Source organism: Nomascus leucogenys, chromosome 8 (assembly GCF_006542625.1).
Source record: "Nomascus leucogenys isolate Asia chromosome 8, Asia_NLE_v1, whole genome shotgun sequence".
NCBI lineage: Eukaryota > Metazoa > Chordata > Mammalia > Primates > Hylobatidae > Nomascus > Nomascus leucogenys.
In genome coordinates this window covers 51,454,574-51,470,636 of record NC_044388.1, presented here as the reverse complement: position 1 = coordinate 51,470,636, position 16,063 = coordinate 51,454,574, and the positions used below count along the sequence as shown (strand labels likewise).

The 16,063-nt window shown below is 46.9% G+C and overlaps 1 protein-coding gene across 4 annotated transcripts in view; it reads right to left on the bottom strand.

Moving 5' to 3' along the window:
- The window catches only part of RIPK1 (receptor interacting serine/threonine kinase 1), a 48,354-nt gene extending 32,824 nt beyond the window's left edge, over nt 1-15,530 (bottom strand). Inside the window, exons 1-3 of one of the 4 annotated variants that reach the window (XM_030817242.1) lie at nt 15,342-15,530; nt 2,638-2,860; nt 1,577-1,733 (exon numbers count right to left, since the gene is read on the bottom strand). In XM_030817242.1, the coding sequence (XP_030673102.1) occupies nt 1,577-1,733; nt 2,638-2,801 (321 nt within the window). In that variant the 5' untranslated portion in view covers nt 2,802-2,860; nt 15,342-15,530. Of the gene's footprint in view, nt 1-1,576; nt 1,734-2,637; nt 2,861-10,722; nt 11,350-15,341 lie in introns of those variants that run through there. The other 3 variants (XM_030817244.1, XM_003272202.3, XM_030817245.1) reach the window with 3 other exon arrangements.
- Between the last annotated feature and the right edge of the window lie 533 nt (nt 15,531-16,063).

The window sequence follows — 16,063 nt, the reverse complement described above, 5'->3', positions numbered from 1 at the left end:
CTAATTCTCTGCTTCAAAACGTCTACTTGTCCTTCACATTGGAAGCCTTTCCTGTCTATTCCAGGCTGAGTGGGTGCCTCTCATGTGTACTCCCAGAGCAGACAATGAGTATGTCTATCAAAACACCATCAGCTGGGAGCGGTGGCTCATGCCTGTAATCTCAGCACTTTGGGAGGCCAAGGCTGTCGGATCTCGAGGTCAGGAGTTCGAGACCAGCCTGACCAACATGGTGAAACCTTGTCTCTACTAAAAATAAAAAAATTAGCCAGGCATGGTGGTAGGCGCCTGTAATCCCAGCTACTCAAGAGGCTGAGGCAGGAGAATTGCTTGAACCAGGGAGGTGGAGGTTGCAGTGAGCCAAGATCGTACCGTTGCACTCCAGCCTGGGCAACAGAGCGAGACTCCTCTCAACAACAAAAAAAATATCACCACACAGCTGGGTGCAGTGGCGCATGCCCATAGTCCCAGCTACTCAGAAGGCTGAGGTGAGAGGATCATTTAAGGCCAGGAGTTCAAGCCTGCAGTGCACTATGATTGTGCCACTGCGCTCCAGCCTGGGCAACACAGTGAGACCTTGTTCTATTAAAAAAGAAAAACCCCATCACACCATACCACTCGTTTAGTTATCTGCCTCCTTTTACTCGCCTGCATCATATTAGCTATTGATTCATGAGCAACTAGCACAAGGCCTTCATCTTAACAGGCACGTAAGCTTTTAAAAATGTTTTCAAATAATTTGACTTTGGTAAACAATTTTTATTTATGTTTTAAATCCTATCCAGTGTTGTTGCTGATAATCTTCTATATTTAATTTAAAATAAAACTTTGTTGAATGGTATCAAAGTGCAACCACTAATATTCTATCTGCTCTCATGGTCATTTTTAGTGTACATCCTTTCATTAATCAATCCATATTTAATTGTCATCCCATCATGCATATACTCCACATCAGATGATGTCTGCATCACGAAGACAGGGCTTGTCTCTGAACTATAGATTGCAGAGCAGCGGACAGGTATGGTAAACAGCCAATCACATTCCTCAGACACAGACTACGGAGGACTGTCCACAGGATCGAGAGGATGAAGAGACCACTCTCAGGGCAGTAGAAGGCAAGGAAGATTTTCTCTTTTTTTTCAGAGACGGGATCTTACTCTGTTCACATGCACCTTTTATTTTTTGTAGAGGTGGGATTTCACTGTGTTATCCAGGCTGGTCTCGAACACCAAGGCTCAAGTGATCCTCCTGCCAAAAGTGCTGAGATTACAGAAGTGACCCACTGAGCCCGATCAAGGCATAGATGTTTTAAGGAGAAACTGACTTCAGGAAATCGAGCCTGTAATCCCAGCTACTTGAGAGGCTGAGGTGGGAGGATCGTTTGAGACCAGGTGTTTGAGTTCAGCCTGGGCAACATAGCAAGACCTTGTCTCCATAAAAAAAGGAAAAGAAAATTCAAACTATCAAGCAATTTGCAAATTTTATACTAACAAGCTGCAAACAAACACCCCAAGGGCAGCCATAACAGACAGCCAGGGCCCAAGCGCAGGGGATCCCCGTGCGGAGGGGCACTCTCTACCTCAGCTTTCAGCACGTGCATCAGGTTGCCCTTCTCCATGTACTCCATCACCAGGGAGTAGTTCCCTTCCTCTATGATGACGCCCAGGAGCTTCACCACCCGGCTGTGTCTCAGTCTGTTCATCATCTTCGCCTCCTCCAAGAGGGCCTCATTGTGCCTGTGGGCAGGAAAGGTGCTATGCTGAGGGGCAGAGCCAGTACCTCAAGAGCCTGGTGCACACCTCCGACACATCACTCCCCCGTGCTGGGGTCATGCTTGGGTCTATACCGATCTCTTCCAGGCACAGGCCAGAAGTATTAGAAGGCAGAGCGGTTTCTCACTTCCTCACAGTACTCCTGCCCAGCAACTGGCAGTGCATGCTCAAAAAATGTAAATCAATGAAGGAATGAATGAATCAATGAATGAAAAGTACATGAACAGCAGCAAGGTAACCTGAAAAAAAGACCGTGATGGACAGTACGATTAAAAAAAAAAAAAGTCTAAAACATTGAAAAAGGAGAAAAAACCACTCGTAAAAAAAGCAAAAGAAGAAAACCCTTTCCTACAAAATCAAAATTACTGGGGGTGGTGCATCCTGTACCACTACTGGAGCTGAGGGGAGGAACGAGGGAGGGAGGAGTAAGCAAAACCCACCTCTGTAACTTTGGTTGCTTTAAAGGGAAGGCTCTCAGAACCTTTCAGGAATGAACTGCCTTTTTATTTTTATACTTAGGGCTGGTCTTCACTGAAAATGTGAAGCAAGTGAATAGGTCTGTCTTCACCCATCCTCCTGTTTCCTTTTCATTGTCCCCCTCAACCACGCTTATCTCTTTGTCTTTCTCTATTTCCTTCTTGTTCATGTCTTTTCTGTTACTTAACTAGCTGTGAGAGCCCTTCACTACCCAGTCTCAGAGTCCACATCAGCGACAATAACAATCCTAAGAGCCATCGTCACCCTGACATCTTGGCAGGCTCCCTCTCACTCTACCCACCAACGGCCCCACAGCAGCCAACGGCCCCACAACAGCCAACGTCCCCATCCCGCTCAGGGCCTAGCCCACCCACCCCTGTTCCCCACTCACTCAATGCAGTTGGGCCCCTTATACACTGTTTTCATGATCATGAGTCCCTGGGTTCTGTGGAAACACAGAGACACCTTCCCGAAGCCTCCGCTGTCCAGTTCTGCACTCTCCCGGAAGTCACTGGATTTCATCTTGATGACATTCAAGGACATGTCTTGTTGCATTCTGAAGCTCAAGAACGCCCAAAATGGTACCACTTTTCCCCCCCCGGCAGAGCCGTACTCTGTAAAGAGAACAGAGAGAACACCTCAGGGCAAAAAGATTATATATATATATATATATATATATATATATATATATATATATATATATAGTTTTTTTCTCCTTTGGAGACAGGGTCTCACTTTGTCACTCAGGCTGGAGTGCAGTGGCACAATCATAGCTCACTGGAGCCTCGACCTCCTGGGCTCAGGCAATCCTCCTCCCTCAGCCTCCTTGAGTAGCTGGGACCACAGGTGCACCCCACCATGCCCAGCTGATTTTTAAATTATTTGTAGAGGTGGGGGGGCCGGGGGTATCTCACTATGTTGCCCAGGCTGGTCTCGAACTCCTAGGATCAAGGGATCCTCCCACCTCAGCCTCCCAAAGTGCTGGGATTACAGGTGTGAGCCATTGCACCTGGCAGAAAGGATCATTTTTAAAAACTTTGTTAACATTCCACCACATGCTTGGTGTGCCTTGGATTTTTGAGGATAGACTTACAGTCATCTGATGAGCTATTTTTCATATTTTTAAGAATCAGAGAAGACTATAATATTTATTCTCTCAGCCTTTTTATTTCTGGCAATATGGAGCATTAGAAAATTTTAAGAACCCTCCGGCTATAAAGGACATAAGTATGTTGGACAACATAATACAAACATTCATTGAAATGCATACCAGAACTCCGTGGAAAGGAAAAGAACTCTAGGGACAAAAACAGGGCACCAGAGGCAGGCAGTAGCTCACACAGGGCAGTGCCAACCTCGCCATCCAGAAGTCAAGGTTTAAAGCCCAGCTGAGGTCAAGGAATGCAAGAAAAGCTGGTAGAATGAAGACTCCCCCCTTAACACAGCACTGCTCAATGTGCAACCCTTTGATGAAAGGATGAATAGAAAAAAAGCAGCCCGTGGCAAACAAACATATTTGTCTTGGAATGGGCACAAGATATTTAAAAAAAAAAAGTTTGTGCAAATTGATAACCTTGGGCCTGTCTTCAAATAGATACAGACTTTGAATTGAGAGGATCGCCTGAACTATGAACTGTTACACAGGAAGTGGCCACAGGCTGATGCCATCCTGAGGTTACAGGCTAAAGCAAACAACACCCTCAAGCCAGGCCAGACAGAATTCCCACAAATACAAATTTAACATGAGCTCCCTTTCCAAAATTATAAAACACAAAAGAAAAAATTCACCGTGAGACAGACCCTGCAGCTACAGCAAACAGCAGTAGTCAGCACCAAAGAACTTCAGTAAATTAACAACTGAAAGGCATTAGAAAATGAATAGGTTTAAGTAATTATGAACAAAAGAAGGAATCTGAAGAATATAAAAAGAACAATGCACACTCTAAGCTTAAAGAAAATGTGAAAAAGGAGTAGGATTTGGAGAATGTCCATCAGGGCTGTGAAGTATACAGTGTCAGATCTCAAAGCACAGCTATTTGCTTCATCCTTCCTCCCTTCTTTTCTTCCATTCATTCATTTTCCCCAAACTGAAATATAGAATAAAAACCCATGGAGAACCACAAGGAGACACCACTACACAACTACCAGGATATCCAAACACTGGCAAACATGTGAAGCAACCAGACCTCTCAAACATCATTGGTGGGAGTATAAAATGGTACAAACACTTTGGGAAAAGGGCTGGCAAAAAGCTTCATGGCAAAACAGAAACTCCATGCAAACCAACAGGACACGGACACACTGGTGTGTGCATGTGAATGTGCATGTCTGTGTTTTGATTTGAGAGTAGGAGGGCTATGGATGTTTTGTATTCCAGAAATACCCACATCCCGGCTGGGCGCCGTGGCTCACGTCTGTAATCCCAGCACTTTGGGAGGCTAAGGCAGGCGGATCACGAGGTCAGGAGTTCGAGACCAGCCTGGCCAACATGGTGAAACCCCGTCTCTACTAAAAATACAAAAATTAGCCAGGTGTGGTGGCACGCACCTCTAATCCCAGCTACTCAGGTGGCTGAGGCAGGAGAATTGCTTAAACTCGGGAGGCAGAGGTTGCAGTGAGCTGAGATTGCATGCCACTGCACTCAAGCCTGGGCGACAAAGTGAGACTCTGTCTCAAAAAAGTTAAAATAAAATAAAATAATAAATATCCACATGCAAATACAGACCATGAAAAATACTCTTTCTGGGGCATAAAATATTCATTGAAATTTCATAGGCATATATTTTGTTTATAAAACCACAAACACCTGCACTATGACCCAGCAATTCCAATCCCAAGAGAAATGAAAACGTATGTCGGAAAACACTTGTAAAATGTTCATAGCAACTTTATCTATAATAGCTCCAAACTGAAAACATTTCAATAAAGGATCATTTGACAAAAAAAAAAAAGAAATAGCTCCAAACTGGAAACAGCTGCCCATCAGTAAGAGAATGAGTGAACACACTGTGGTATATGAACACAATGGGATACTACTCAGCAATAAAAATGAACTACTGATACACATGAATGAAAACAGCATGATGGAAATGCAAAAACGTGATAAGTGAAAGTAGCCTTATACAAAAGCATACATACTATGTAATTCTATTTATATGACCGTTCAGAAGTCAAAACCAATCTGTGCCAGAAAAAGAACACTGGCCGCCTGTGAGCATGGTGAGGCTGAGTGGGCAGGGGCATGAGGGAACTTTCTGGGGTCATGATAATGTTATATCAATGGGGGCTAGGGTTGCAGGCATACGCATCTGCCCATACTCAGCAGAGGTACTCCTAACGACGGCAGGTAGATTTTACATCAAAAGACAAACCTGTAAACATACTGAACTCTAGCTAGTGGTATGCATGCTTAAGTATTTAGAGATGTGTACTGATGTGTACTTGGAAATACATCAAAAAGTCAGATAGAATGATGGACAGATGACGGGAAAGGAGATGGAGAATTACATGATGAAGCAAGCGTTGTTAAGACGATACTCGTGGTGGACATAACCTTCGGACTTTGGTGTTTTTCATAATAAAATGTTAGAGGGCAGGGAGTTAAAAAATGAAAAAAGAAATACCTTGGGGAGAGGGAATTCTGGAAACCCCTAGGCTGCCCATGGTGTTGTACAGTGGCCGGCTACAGGTGACTCGGGTAACCAGCCTTCTACACCTCATCTAAAGGCTGGGGGCCAGCTCTGTCTAGCAGAGGAAGCTCACACAGCAGCATCTATGGGCCTTCTTTCCTACGACATAAGACATTACCAAACAAGAGGAAGTGTCTCAGGAAACAAGTACATCGGTGAGACATGGGCAGTGGGTGGAGGTGGGGGGCTGTCTAGATGAAGGCCTGAAGACTGAGGGGTGGGGTGAGGCACACGCTTGAGGTAAGAGACCAGGAGCCATAGCTCCAAGAGCACAGCCCTCCACTATGAGCATCAACTCCAGCTCTGTGACTCACCAACCTGTCACCTTGGGGCACTTACTTATGCCTCAATTTCCTCATCTGCAAAATGAAACAAAAATGACCGCCTCACAGAAGTGGTAAGGATTATGAGAAAAAAAAAGTATATGTTTATGTATGTATACGTATAAATATACATATATTTGTATATGTATATATGTAATATATAATACAATGATATAAAAATGTGTATAGATATTTGTGTATGTGTATATATACATATATTTGTATATGTGTATAGGCATATATTATATATGTAGATATATAGCTATATTTGTCTATGTGTATATACATATATATAATTTGTATATACGTATATATGTACATATGTATATATTTGTGAAAACGTTTGTTGCCTGCTTTATGTCTCTGGCTATGGTTGGTCCGGCCGCCCACATGTGTTTATCCACACGGATGGTGTTTCCTTGGGCTTTGAGAATGCCAACATTCTCAGCTGGGATCACTCTGTCAGCAGGGCCCTACTGACCAATCCTAGTGAGAATGACGTAGGACGGGGTGGAGACAGAGGGCATAAAAGATAACACTGATTTTATGCCTCCTTTTTCATTCACTACAGATCACTGGAGCCTGCAGAACCCTGAAGGCTTCCCCATTCCATAAGAGTCATCCATCCCACCCTCTTAGGCCACATTCTTCCAACTTCTTGCCTGGTTAGGTGTCAGAGAACTGTCATTTTGTCAAGGAAGCCATCCTAAATCTTCCCATTAGACATTTTCATAGGTAAGACAGTACTGTAATTGAGAATTATTTCTCATGAAGTTCACAGAAGGCAGGAAACTTGTCTTGTGCACCATCTCCAGAGCCTAGCAGAACCCAACGTATGCCGGCCCATCATCAATTCAGTAACTATTTTAAAAAGAGAACTATTTAATTGTCAAAAAAATAATAAAAATAAAAATATTGTTAAATGAATTACGGCACACTCCTAACAGAATATTATATAGCCATTCAAAATTGTTTTTGACGAATAAATCTGTAAAAATTATATTCACATTTGTGTGTTTTATATATATATATATATAGATAAATAGATAAAGATATAAGTACAGAAAAAAAAGAAGACATAAAGGCACCAAAATGTTAACAAGGATTGTATCTTGATGGTAGGGTGATTTTTACTTTTTTACATTTTTACTATGTTATCCAAATTTTCCACAATAGACATGAATTAAATGTAAAATTAAAATTATTTTTTTAAAGGAATAATTCCTTGACTCAGTATTTCTTTACTCTGAGGGATCAAATCAGAGACGCTGATAAAGATTATGTGCAAAGCTGTTCCTGGTAGCATTACATAGAACAGCAAAAGTAGGTAAAACACTTAGCATGTACGGAGGAATCAGTTATGCCCATCAACACTGAAATATATCTAGCAGTTTGCAAAAGCGATGTTGTGAAAAGCGATGTTGTGAAAGAATGTTTAATAATATTTAAAAATGCTCACACACAGTAAAGAAACAGGCAGGAACTACAACACGCCCTGAAAAACGCCCTTTTGAGTAAAAGGTTTCTACTTTATGAGGAGTCCTATTTGGTATCTCTTCTTTAGTCTCGGCCACGTCTCCTCAAATTTGTCAAGACCAACTAGGACCTGTAGGTGCTCCTGTGTGCGGTGGAGTTTGGGAAGGCCTCTAGTTGGGTCCACTGGATTTTGGGAGCTTAGCTCCTGACGCAAGTCGGTTCTCCTTATAGTCTTGCGGTTTGCTAGTTTAGTCTGATGTTAATCTTTTGCATCTTCTGCACGGTTTTCAGTGATTTCTTTTGTTTTTCCTATCCACCCCTCTTTTATCCACATGAAAGATTCAACTTTATGAGCACTGAATATCTTAGGAAGGCCTTGTGAGTAGTTGAATGAAGGATATCCAAAAACAGTGAATTCAGGCAGCTTATTAGCTATATTGCATAACCATATTATTACAAAGCCATGTCACAGAGTAACAAAGACATGCTGGCCTGTTACAGCAATTAATTTTAACTAATAATTATGTCCATTTGAAGGAATTTGTAAATGTTTTGCATAAATATTCAGGGACTCAGGACAGTGAATTTTTTTCTATTGAAATTAATGTGAAATCTCAAGGAATTTCACGATTACCTTCTAAGGCAGGGTAAGTATACATATCAAAATATTCTAATTAACTTTTTCCCCATTTTTCTATGATGACCACACATAACAAGAGAATGGCAGAAAATGCTGGTTGCCCACCTGCCATTGCCCGCTTTCTTCCCACTAACAGAATTCTGATTTTGCTCAGCTATCCAAGCGACCAGAGGATTTCTCCAACTTCCTTGATTACAGCAGCCTGATGCTTTGCCTGGATAAACAAAAGCTCTGAGCAAGGAAGAGACTTAAGGACCAGCAACGAAGGACCAGCAAGAGACAAGAATTGAAACAGAGTTTAAACAAGCATCATAACCCCTGAAGCAAATTTTATCATGATTTCAATTTGCAAATAAAGAAACTAAGATTTGGAGCTAAATGATTCACCTAAAGTGGTAGGATCCTAGAATGAAATATTTGTCCCTTCACACCTGCAATCCTAGCTTCTTGGGAGGCTGAGGCAGGAGAACTGCTTGAACCCGGGAAGCGAAGGTTACAGTGAGCCGCGATCGCGCCACTGCACTCCAGCCTGGGCAACAGAGCAAGGCTCTGTCTCAAAAATAAAAATACATGGCTCATGTGTTTTTGAAATACATGGTTCAAAATCAATGTTCTACAGATTAATACAGTCAACCTTTTTTTGCCAGAATGTAATATCCAACTAAAGCATGGGAAGTTAAATATTTTCTTCAAATTCCCAGATCATATGGGTGTTAAGACGTTATAGATTAATAAGCACCAAAAAGTAAGCTGCCCAGTTTGAAAGAGGCTGTTTAAGAACTTTTCTTAATACTCATTAATATTCACAATCCAGAAAGTACAACATATCTCTGGGGCTCAGTATAGTGCAGACAGAGGAAAATCAGTATTAAAGTTATCATTTTTGCTATTTTATCAGTAATAATGATACACTCCAAATTTCATTTTAAACAAGCCGAGTCTTCACTTTTTGTGAATAGAAGAGCTGCAGTATTCCACATTTCTTTATTTTTTTTTTTTGAGACAGAGTCTCCCGCTATCACCCAGGATAGAGTGTAAGTGGCACCATCTCGGCTCAATGCAACTACTGCCTCCTGGGTTCAAGCCATTCTCCTGCCTCAGCCTCCCGCGTAGCTGGGATTACAGGGACCTGCCACCACACCCGGCTAATTTTTGTATTTTTAGTAGAGACGGGGTTTTGCCATGTTGGCCAGGCTGGTCTCGAACTCGTGACCTCAGGTGATCCTCCCACCTTGGCCTCCCGAAGTGCTCGGATTACAGGAGTGAGCCACCGTGCCCGACCCAGTATTCCACATTTCTAACATGACAATTTCCTCTTGACTCAGTCCATCTTCCTAGCAGTCACAGAACGCAGATGATTACTAAGTCACTGCACATTTCAAAGTTCACCTCCTGCCTTGGCTTCTTCAAGTGTAAGTCAGGGAAGAATTAATCATTGGAACAGCCTCCTGCTTTGCCCAAGATAAAAAAAGGAGCTCTGACTAAGGGAGAGCCAAATGGTCAGCAAGAGAGAAAGAAGTGAACAACCCCAGACCTCCCCCTGCCCCTGCAACCCCGCATCCCTGTGAGGCTTTGTCAAATGCTTTGGGAAGGAGGATGCAGCCTATCCTCTTCCCAACCCTCAAGAGGGTCCGCAGCACTTCACAAAAGCACCTGCCAGTGACAACCAAAGAAACCTGCTAGGGTTACCACATTCGTCCCCTCCGTCGTCCAAGATCACGCAGAAATGCTTTTGTTTTTGGAACCTGCTGCGGCCTCAAGCGCAACAGTAAAAGGCCCTTTCAAAGGGTTGGTAAGGGAAGAGCCCAAACTGTTTTTTCTTAATGATAGGGCAGTAAGAGCCCACCTTCTCCACCAAAACATTAATGGCGTGTGGGACTGCCTATTCTACCCTCACGCCGTAACCGCGGCTCGAAGGCAGGCCTCCACCCGCTACCAGCCCAGCGCCCCGACCTCTGGTGCAGAAGCGGCCAGCGGACTCCGGATAAGCAGAGACAGAGCGGAGCACCCCCGACTTCCGGGAGCGCCCGCGGCCCCGCCCACCGCCCGACTTCCGGTACGGGCGGGGCCCGCGCCGCGCGCAGCCGGGGCAGAGTCCCTCTCCTTCCGGGAAGCCCGCGGCCGCCCCGGCCTCCACGCAAGCACCCGAGAGTTACTTTCGTTTCCACGGCAAACGTCGGGAGGCCCGGGTGAGGGAAGAAGCGGCGGCGGAGGGTTGGGGATTACTCTGACGCCGCGGCAGCCTTGCCGGGGCGTGCTGGGGGAGGGCGCGTGAACCCTGACCAGGGTCACCAGGACTGAGCGTGGCGGCCTCCGGAGTGTTCCCCGCACGGTCCCAGCCCGCTCACCGCGCCCGTGTCCGTGGCCGCGCCGTCCAGCCAAGTCCCGCCGCGCTCCCTCGGCCCCGCCCGGATGGCCGCGCTCTGGCGCCCCAGCTGTGGGTCCTCTGGACTCGCCGCGCTCCGGCAGCTGACCCGCCGTCCGCCGTCCGCGTCGAGTGCGCCCGGCTGGAGGGCGTGGACTGCTCGCGCTGCCTCCTCCCCCTGTCCCGGCCCTTGCCTGGGAGGAGAACTGCGAGAGCGCCGCCCCGCCGCTCGTGGGACTTCGCGCCCAGGGTCTGAGTCCCGGAGCTCTCTTGCGGGCTAGAGGATCGCGGACTTTGTTTTCAAGCGAGTGGGGCGGGCTACGTAAAAGAGGAAACCGAAACCCCCGCGCGCACGAGAGGGAGAAGGGCCTGGAGGGAAGCACTGGGTGGATTACAGCGGGGCCCCTATCCCGAGGATTCGGAGCTCTGCGGGTTAGCATAGGCAAGTTAGCATTCCTCTCCCTTCATCTGTGAAGTGGGGCTGTCGAGGAGGAAATGTGGTTATTTTGCAGCCCTTTAAAATGGTAATTGTGAAGTCTCCAGCAAAATTGGAACTGCATGCTATTCGTGTTATATTAAAAATCAAGTAATAAAATTATATGCACATCAGGCCGGGCGCGGTTGTTCACTCCTGTAATCCCAGCACTTTGGGAAGCCTAGACGGGCGGATCACTTGAGGTCAGGAGTTCGAGACCAGCCCGGCCAACATGGCGAAACCCCGTCTCTAGTAAAAAAATACAAAAATCAATTGGGCGTTGTGGCAGGCACCAGCAATCCCAGCTACTCGGGAGGCTGAGGCAGGAGAATTGCTTGAACCTGGGAGGCGGAGATCGTAGTGAGCCGAGATCGCACTACTGCACTCCAGCCTGGGTGACAAGAGCAAGACTCCGTCTCAAAAGGATAAAAAAAAAAAAGCACAACAGGATTACATACTGTAAAAAGATATGTATGTCAGGAGAACGAGCCACATTCACAACACAAGCCACAGACTGGGAGAAAATATTTGCAAAAGACGTATCTGATAAAGGACTGTGACCCACAATATACCAAAAAAAAACCCTCTTAAAATGCAACAATATGGAAATGTGCAACCTGATTAAAAGTGGGCAAAAGCTCTGAACAGACACCTCACCATATGTATATGCATACGAAAAGATGCTCAATATCATAGGTCATTAAAGAATTGCAATTAAAAAAACTGAAATACTATTACACATTTATTAGAATGGCTAAAATAAAGAACACTCAACACCAAATGCTGATGAGGATCTGGAGTACAAGGAACTCTCATACATTCCTAGTGGGAATGCCTAAAGTTAGAGTCACTTTGGAAGACATTTTGGCAATTTCTTAACCAAGCTCTTCTTACAATAAGATGAAGCAACTCCACACCTTAAGTATTTACCCAAACGAGTTGACAGCGTGTGCCCATACAAACACCTGTACAAGAATGTCTATAGCAGTTTTATTCATAATTGCCAAAACTTGAGGGCATCCAAGATGTCATTTAATGGGTGCACAGATAAGCTGTGGTACATCTATACAATGGAATATTAAGTGCTAAAAAAAAATGAGCTCTGAAGCCACACACACACACACAAAAATCCTGGAGCAATCTCAAGTGTATAAACCTAAGTGAAAGAAGCCAATCTGAGAAGACTACATAATGCATGATTCCAACTATGTGACATTCTGGAAAAGGAAAAACTATGGAGATAGTAAAACAGATCAGTGGTTGCCAGGGATTTGCAGGGAAGGAGGGATGGATAGGTGGAGCACAAGGGATATTTAGGGCAGTGGAGTCTGATCTTACAGTGTTGGGTACATTTCATTATACATTTGTCAAATTATCTTGAATATACACAAAGAGCAAAACCTAACGAACTCTGGACTTTGGCTGATAATGTATAAGTTTTATCCATATTGGTTCATTTTTGTAACCATGAATCTATGTTGGTTCATTGGGTGTAACAAATATTCCACACTAATGCAGGATGTTGATGGTAGGGGAGGCTGTACGGTCCAGGATGTTTGTAGAAGGGGATATTTTCTTCTTAGTTTTGCTGTAAACTAAAACAGCTGTAAAAGTCTATTCATTATTTTTTAAAAGATGTACACATATCAAAAAAGACGAAAGGCAGAGCTATTCACTCAGCAAAACTTTCTATCTACTGTATGCCAAGCAGGTACTAGATACAAGAGTATCTGGTGATAGATACAAGAGATACAAAAAGGAATTCATTCCTTCAATAAATATTTACTGAGCACCTGTTCTAGGCACTGAAGACTCGGTTGTGAATTAAACATAAAAAAATCTCTATGTTCTGGCCGTGTGTAGTGGCTCACACCTGTAATCCTAGCACTTTGGGAGGCCAAGTCGGGCAGATTGCCTGAGCTCAGGGGTTCCGGACCAGCCTGGCAAACGTGATGAAACCTCGTCTCTACTAAAAATACAAAAATTAGCTGGGCGTGGTGGCGCACGCCTGTAGACCCAGCTACTCAGGAGGCTGAGGCAGGAGAATTGCTTGAACCCAGAAGATGGAGGTTGCAGTGAGCGAAGATTGCTCCAGCCTGGGCGACAGAGCAAGACTGTCTCAAAAAACAATAAAAAATAAAAAACTCTGTGTTCCATTCGTGGAGCTTGCATTCTAATGGGGAAGACAAAAAGTTATTGCCCATCCTGTCTTCTGGACATCATGTGACCTTGGGAGATTGGAAATGCGTTGTTTTTGCTTCATTTTGTTTTCAGTGTTCTAACTCAGAAACATTTATTTGGGAGCTTTACTCATTACTCCCAGCAAAAGCCATGAGTGTAGACTGTGCATGAGATGAAGGAACTGGTCCTTGAAGAACACCAGAATGGAAAAGGCAAGAAACAGCCCAAGGTGAGGAAGGAAAACCAGCGAGAACAAAGAGCTGATAACTATCTCTGAAGCCGGTGGAGGCTTCAGAGAGAGTATCACACTTCTGACAGTGTGAATGTGAGGGTGTGGGTCTCTTGGTCACAGGTCTGAAACCAAATGAACCCCCATCTCCAGACTGCAGTTCCCAGTGCACTTGGAAATGAGACCCTCACTCCTCCAGGTGAGCCTGGGAGACCTCCCTGACTCCTTTCCATCTCCCCCTCCTCCCCCACACCCATCCCCAAGGCCTGCCCTCTACGCCCACATTTCTTCCCACTTCGGGTCCTGTGCCTGGCCTAATGCCCAGGCCCCCTCCCGAGCCTCTGGTCTCCCTAGAGCCACTCCCCACTGTCGGGACACCTCATCTATGCTCCCCAAAACGCCACGCAAAGCACTGGAGAGCCTTGGACAATGAACACAACCCGCTTCCCCCAGCCACCACCACGCCACAGCCACACAGCACCTCAGAAAGCGGTGTCTTTTTTTTTGAGATGAAGTCTGGCTCTGTCGCCCAGGCTGGAGTGCTGGAGTGCAGTGCAGTGGCGCGATCTCAGCTCACTGCAAGCTCCGTCTCCCGGGGTTCACGCCATTCTCCTGCCTCAGCCTCCCGAGTAGCTGGGACTACAGGCGCCCGCCACTACGCCCGGCTAATTTTGTGTGTGTATATATATATATATATATATTTATATATATATTTTTTTTTTAGTAGAGCGGTTTCACTGTGTTAGCCAGGATGGTCTCGATCTCCTGACCTCGTGATCCGCCCGCCTCGGCCTCCCAGAGTGCTGGGATTACAGGCGTGAGCCACCGCGCCCGGCCAGAAAGCGGTGTCTTAATCCTCTTGTCCTTCCTCCTAAATCTCCCGGGGCCCTTAGGATCCGCTCAAAGCCACCTTGTTAAAACGGTTTCTTATCCACTTGCCCGCTCCCTTGATCTAGCCTCGCTCAGGTCACAGCCTCCACCTCTGGCCATTCTGAACCCCTCCCAAAGTCACCTCTTCGCAAACTCCTGGTCCCCCTTAGAAGGCCCCATGTCCATCACGGGATTAATTCCACTCACCCTCAAACACTGCGGCCCGGAGGCTCTGATTCCCACCCTAGAGAACCCCGCTGGCGCGAGCCTCCCCAGCACGACCCCTCCTCCCGAAGGTGATTCGTCATCTTGCCTGCGGTCCCCACTGACCGCAGGCCCTGCAGGCGAGGGCTGAGCCTGGCTCCGCGGATTCTCAGTCCCCGGAGGAGTGCTTCGGGGAAGGAAAGGCCCCATCCGTTTCGCTGAATTATTGAAAGAATTAGGATGGATAAGAGTGCTCGGATTTGGAACTGAAGACTGGTGACTTTGAAAGATAGAGAAGAATCAGGACAGACGTCATCCCAGAGCAGAGAGGAGCAGCGAGAAAACAGGGCCGGCAGGTGGGGAGGGGCTGCAGGGGAGGGCTTCGGCCAGGGAAGGGCAGCGAGGAGGCGTCGGGGAGGGCGGCGTCCGCGCTGGCTGGGAGCTGCAGAGGCGGAAACCGGCTGCGCGCTGCAAGGGACCCCCCAGAGACCGTTGCTGACCCCGCCGAGACACCACCGCCTCCCCGGGGCTCTTGGCTGAGCGACCTCTCCTGTCCTCAGGTCCCATCTTTCGGTGGCAGGCGGTGGACCTGAAGCTCGCCACTCGCGTCCCCTACCCCGGCCGTGCGCGGGGACGCCCTCACCTGCCACCTCGTCTCCGTGTCGCGCTCCGAGCCTGGACGCCGATGCCCGAGGCGCAGGACCCGGCCGTGCTGCTGCCCTCGCCGCGGACTCCCACTCGGGCCTCGGCGGGCACCGCCTTTTATAAGCTTCCTACAGAGATGTTCCCATACGTCACGAGCGGTCTAACTGGGGCTCCGCCTGCCGGGACTATCCGGGGAGGCGCGCGCGTTCGCGCGGTGGCGGAGGGCAGGGCTAGGAGCAGAAACAGGTCAATCAACTCCCAGTCCGCCCCGCCCAGGGCGATGTCCGCGAATGCTCCCGCCAGCCTGAGGCCAGCCTGGTTCCCAAGGCGCGCGCCCGGCCTCGCCCACCCCCAGCGCCAGGGCCTCTTCAGGACCGGGTTCTGACCCTGACATCCCAGAGAAGTAGGTTGGGAGCCTGCGGCGTCCAGGGCCTCCGCGCGAAAAAACAAGGCGTGTGCGGGAAAAAGAGACAGAGCCTGGAACTCTGGGCTTTTCTACTTAAGGAAGCGAAGGTCGGGTGACAGCGGAGCTCCATGTTTCAGTGGGAAGGCCCCATGGGTCTGTGTTCCACGCCTCTTGTCATGAATATGGGGGATTCACTTAGAACCAAAGCATTTGTTCCAGGTCCCACCACTAACTAGTAGTAGTCCTGGGCCCAGAACCAGGCGTCCTCACTCCTAGCACCCGAGCCCTTCTCTAGCCACAGGGGCTTGGGCTGC